The sequence below is a fragment of the Myotis brandtii genome, unplaced genomic scaffold (genome assembly GCF_000412655.1).
Source record: "Myotis brandtii unplaced genomic scaffold, ASM41265v1 scaffold618, whole genome shotgun sequence".
Taxonomy (NCBI): domain Eukaryota; kingdom Metazoa; phylum Chordata; class Mammalia; order Chiroptera; family Vespertilionidae; genus Myotis; species Myotis brandtii.
Window position 1 is genome coordinate 1,574,118 of NW_005370354.1, and position 5,459 is coordinate 1,579,576.

The following is a 5,459-nucleotide window of genomic DNA, read 5'->3' on the forward strand; positions in this document are numbered from 1 at the left end:
GCGGCTCGTGAGCCACATGCGGCTCTTTGGCCCCCTTAGTGTGGCTCTTCCTAAGCCTTAGGAGTACCCTAATTAAGTTAATAACAATGTACCTACCTATATAGTTTAAGTTTAAAAAATTTGGCTCTCAAAAGAAATTTCAATCGTTGTACTGTTGATATTTGGCTCTGTTGACTAATGAGTTTGCCGACCACTGCCTTAGGATAATTTCACCAGAGCTCTACTGCAACACTGGAGGAGGTAATGAGCATAACAAGTGGTGATCAAATGCAGCAGCTTGTTACCTTTCTTAGTACAGTATCTGAACAACTATCAACAGAATAACCAGCAACCAACTGATTAAAAATAATTCATGTAGCCCAAGCAGGTTTGGCTCAGTGGATATAGTGTCAGCCTGCAGACTAAAGGGCCCAGGGTTTGATTTTGGTCAAGGGCATGTACTTTGGTTGCAGGCTCCTCCCCAGCTTGTGCAGGAGATAACCAATCTATGTGTTTCTCTCACATCGATATTTCTCTGTCTTTCCCTCTCTCTGCTCTGTTGACTAATGAGTTTGCCGACCACTGCCTTAGGATAATTTCACCAGAGCTCTACTGCAACACTGGAGGAGGTAATGAGCATAACAAGTGGTGATCAAATGCAGCAGCTTGTTACCTTTCTTAGTACAGTATCTGAACAACTATCAACAGAATAACCAGCAACCAACTGATTAAAAATAATTCATGTAGCCCAAGCAGGTTTGGCTCAGTGGATATAGTGTCAGCCTGCAGACTGAAGGGTTCCAGGTTTGATTTCCATCAGGGGCACATGCCAGGGTTGCGGGCTCGGTCCCCAGTAGGGGGCGTGCAGGAGGCATGCAGGAGGCAACTGATCAATGATTCTCTTTCATCATTGATGTTTCTAGCTCTCTCTCCCTCTCCCTTCCTCTCTGAAATCAATAAAAATATATTAAAAACAAAACAAAAATAATTCATGGAATAATCAGGGAAATTTGTACATGATGATACTAAGTAATTAATAATTTTTTGAGATGTGGTATTATAGTTACATTAAAAGAGAGAGCTTCAACATAAGAAAATCAATTGATGTAATACATCACATTAATAGAATGAAGGAAAAATCCACATGATCATCTTAATTAACAAAGAAAAGGCATTTTGCAAAATCCAACACATTTTCATGATAAAACTCTCTCATAAAAACCAAAGTAAAGGGAACCTTCCTTAACATAATAAATGGCATTTATGAAAAACCACAGCTCACATCATATTCAATGGTGAAAGATTGAAAGTTTTCCACATAACATCAGGAATAAGACAAGGATGCCTGCTTTCACCACTGCTGTTCAATGTTGTGCTCTAAGTTTTAGCCAGAGCAATAAAACAAGTGGGGCAAATAAAGCAAATTGCAAAGGAAGAAATAGAAAATCATCTGTTTGCAGAGGACTTGATCCTATCATTTTTAAAAATCCAAATGAAAGCTATTAGAGCCAATAGATTCAGCAAACTTACATGGTTCAAGATGGCAATACTCTCCAAATAGATCTACAGATTAAATGCCATCCCCATCAAATTCCAACAGAATTTTTGTATAAAGGGACAAGCTGATCCTAAATACTTTCCAAGATACTCAAGTACCTATGTTTTTACTAACTGATGGTAATTGTAATAAACATAACAGTGTAATACATGACATATATATATGAAAAAATATTATAGCTATCCTAAAAATATATTTGGATAAAATGCTTTTGCAGAGAAAACTGTTCATTAGCTGTGGATCAGATAGTAACTATCTCATAACAACTATTCTCCTTCTAAACTGTAAATACCCTCCTTGTGGTACTAAAAACCACAAAGCACAATTATATTTTTTAAAACAGGAATACTCCTTTGTTAAATAAGTTCAGGGCTTTGAAAAAAACCATCACATAACCCAAGTAGCTCCTTTAAAAAAAAATACTCTTTTATTGTACCTTCTTGTTCTTTTATGTTTAATTAATAACCTTACTCTTGGCCGTTGCTGCGACGACCGGGAGCAGGGAAGCACGGCCCGCAGGCACCTCCCAGCACCGCCCGCTTGGCAGTCACTGCGGTGTGGAGCAGGCAGGCCCTGTCTTTTATGTTTAATTAATAACCTTATCTGATAAGTACAACAGAAATGGAATCACATTTCAGGCTTTATGCCTTCATTTCAAAACTTTTGAAAGGAATTGATCTAATGATTTAAGTACAATGCAAAGAAATTCAGTAAGGGTGGACAGAGATATGTAATATAATACTTGAACCTGAAGTAACAAATAATAATAGAACTATCAAGGACTTCAAATTCCTATTCCCATGCACCTTAAATAAAAATTTTTCCCTTCATTATAGCAAAAGAAAATAAGTCATGTTACCCAATGTCGGTAAGGGGTGGTTTATCTCTTCCTCTTTTATAACAGAGGAAAAGTTCTGGGCTTTTCAGACTTCCATAGTTCAAGTTTGCTTGGAGAGCTGATGGAGTGGCTTCAACACAAGTATAACCTTCAGGTACTGTTTCCCCAGCTGATTTGTTAATAACTGCAATGTCTATAATTGGAGCTTTAGGTCCAGTTGACTTAGTATCTAAACGATTTATTTCTTGATCCAATAGAGTAGATGTATCAGTGAGACCTGCCACGACAAAGTAGTCGGTCACTCTTGGCCCTTTGTCTTCTATCATGGCTGCTATTATATTTCCTAGAAGAGGAAAAAAAATCAATTAAATAAAATACTTTATCCTGGCTCTTTAAAATTAAAGTATTTCTGAGTTAACAGTGATCAACTAACCCACTTGCCAGTTGGATTTATAATCAAATTGTTGTCATTCTATTGAAGCCTGTGTTAGTATCATCTTATGAGCTTTTACCTCCTACAAAATACAAATTTGCAGCATAAATTCAATTGTAAGGTTACTATAATCCTTTCAAGTGCCTAAGCCTCTGTTAAAAATAATCAAACTGGCCCTAGCCAGTATTTCCCAGTGGTTAGAGTGCCAACCTGCACACCAATGGGTCTCAGGTTTGATTCCCAATAAGGGCACATACCTGGGTGCAGGTTTGATCCCTGATCCCCAGCCCGGTTGGGGTGCATATGGGAGGCAACCAATAGATGTATCTCTCTCACATTGATGTATCAATGTCTCTCTCTTACATTGATGTTTCTCTCGCTCGCTCTCTCTCCTCCACTCCCTCCCTGCCTTCCACTCTCTCTAAAAATCAATGGAAAATAAATAATCAAACTATCAGAGGTGGGCTCTGGTGCCTTCCTCTGAGCAAAATGCACTTAATATACAATATTTAGACCATTTAAAAAATCATTCTCTTTGAAGTTACAGAATTCCTACAGCTACACTTTACATTTAAGAAGAGTTCATCATGAATTAGTCAAGGTCTAACACACAAAAAATAAAGGTAATGGTAATAAGTGTAACTAAATCAGTATGTTAATCCAGTTGGGAGTCAGTCCCTTATAGTGAAGAAACTTTATGTAAACACCATATAAACTATATTTAGGAATCATTAAATATTCCATATGTAAATACCAGATAGAGCATAAAAAACTATAACCAAAGAAGATAAAATTATATACAATACACATTAAGAACCTGGGTACCACATGGTAAAAAGCTAGAGAATATGAACTTTGAGTCAAGATTTCTGTTATCTTTAAACTCAGTACCTCTAAAAATAAAATTAAGCTTCTGAGGTTTTGGATATTTCCAAAGATTTTATATGCTTTTCAAAAACAACTTTCTTGAGAGGTATAATCCTATATAATAAGAGAAACATGTAAATTAACCATCCCTCCGCTACGCTCACCAGCCAATCAGAGTGAGTATGCAAATTAACCTCATCGCCTCCATGGAGACTGACAGCAGGTAGGAGGCAGCTCCCAGCACACAGCCCTCTGCCGTTGCTGCGACGACCGGGAGCAGGGAAGCACGGCCCGCAGGCACCTCCCAGCACCGCCCGCTTGGCAGTCACTGCGGTGTGGAGCAGGCAGGCCCTGCAAAGAGCAGAGAACCACGGGGAGCGGGCCTAAGGTGTCAGTAGGACATCCCCTGAGGGCTCCCAGATTGGAGAGGGTGCAGGTCAGGCTTAATGATTTAAGTACAATGCAAAGAAATTCAGTAAGGGTGGACAGAGATATGTAATATAATACTTGAACCTGAAGTAACAAATAATAATAGAACTATCAAGGACTTCAAATTCCTATTCCCATGCACCTTAAATAAAAATTTTTCCCTTCATTATAGCAAAAGAAAATAAGTCATGTTACCCAATGTCGGTAAGGGGTGGTTTATCTCTTCCTCTTTTATAACAGAGGAAAAGTTCTGGGCTTTTCAGACTTCCATAGTTCAAGTTTGCTTGGAGAGCTGATGGAGTGGCTTCAACACAAGTATAACCTTCAGGTACTGTTTCCCCAGCTGATTTGTTAATAACTGCAATGTCTATAATTGGAGCTTTAGGTCCAGTTGACTTAGTATCTAAACGATTTATTTCTTGATCCAATAGAGTAGATGTATCAGTGAGACCTGCCACGACAAAGTAGTCGGTCACTCTTGGCCCTTTGTCTTCTATCATGGCTGCTATTATATTTCCTAGAAGAGGAAAAAAAATCAATTAAATAAAATACTTTATCCTGGCTCTTTAAAATTAAAGTATTTCTGAGTTAACAGTGATCAACTAACCCACTTGCCAGTTGGATTTATAATCAAATTGTTGTCATTCTATTGAAGCCTGTGTTAGTATCATCTTATGAGCTTTTACCTCCTACAAAATACAAATTTGCAGCATAAATTCAATTGTAAGGTTACTATAATCCTTTCAAGTGCCTAAGCCTCTGTTAAAAATAATCAAACTGGCCCTAGCCAGTATTTCCCAGTGGTTAGAGTGCCAACCTGCACACCAATGGGTCTCAGGTTTGATTCCCAATAAGGGCACATACCTGGGTGCAGGTTTGATCCCTGATCCCCAGCCCGGTTGGGGTGCATATGGGAGGCAACCAATAGATGTATCTCTCTCACATTGATGTATCAATGTCTCTCTCTTACATTGATGTTTCTCTCGCTCGCTCTCTCTCCTCCACTCCCTCCCTGCCTTCCACTCTCTCTAAAAATCAATGGAAAATAAATAATCAAACTATCAGAGGTGGGCTCTGGTGCCTTCCTCTGAGCAAAATGCACTTAATATACAATATTTAGACCATTTAAAAAATCATTCTCTTTGAAGTTACAGAATTCCTACAGCTACACTTTACATTTAAGAAGAGTTCATCATGAATTAGTCAAGGTCTAACACACAAAAAATAAAGGTAATGGTAATAAGTGTAATTAAATCAGTATGTTAATCCAGTTGGGAGTCAGTCCCTTATAGTGAAGAAACTTTATGTAAACACCATATAAACTATATTTAGGAATCATTAAATATTCCATATGT

At 38.1% G+C, this 5,459-nt stretch overlaps 1 protein-coding gene across 2 annotated transcripts in view; it reads right to left on the reverse strand.

The window, feature by feature from the left end:
* The window catches only part of DENND4C (DENN/MADD domain containing 4C), a 90,569-nt gene extending 85,948 nt beyond the window's left edge, over window positions 1-4,621 (reverse strand). Inside the window, exon 1 of one of the 2 annotated variants that reach the window (XM_005879953.2) lies at window positions 4,300-4,621. In XM_005879953.2, the coding sequence (XP_005880015.1) occupies window positions 4,300-4,604 (305 nt within the window). In that variant the 5' untranslated portion in view covers window positions 4,605-4,621. Of the gene's footprint in view, window positions 1-2,396; window positions 2,719-4,299 lie in introns of those variants that run through there. The other variant, XM_005879952.2, reaches the window with a different exon arrangement.
* Between the last annotated feature and the right edge of the window lie 838 nt (window positions 4,622-5,459).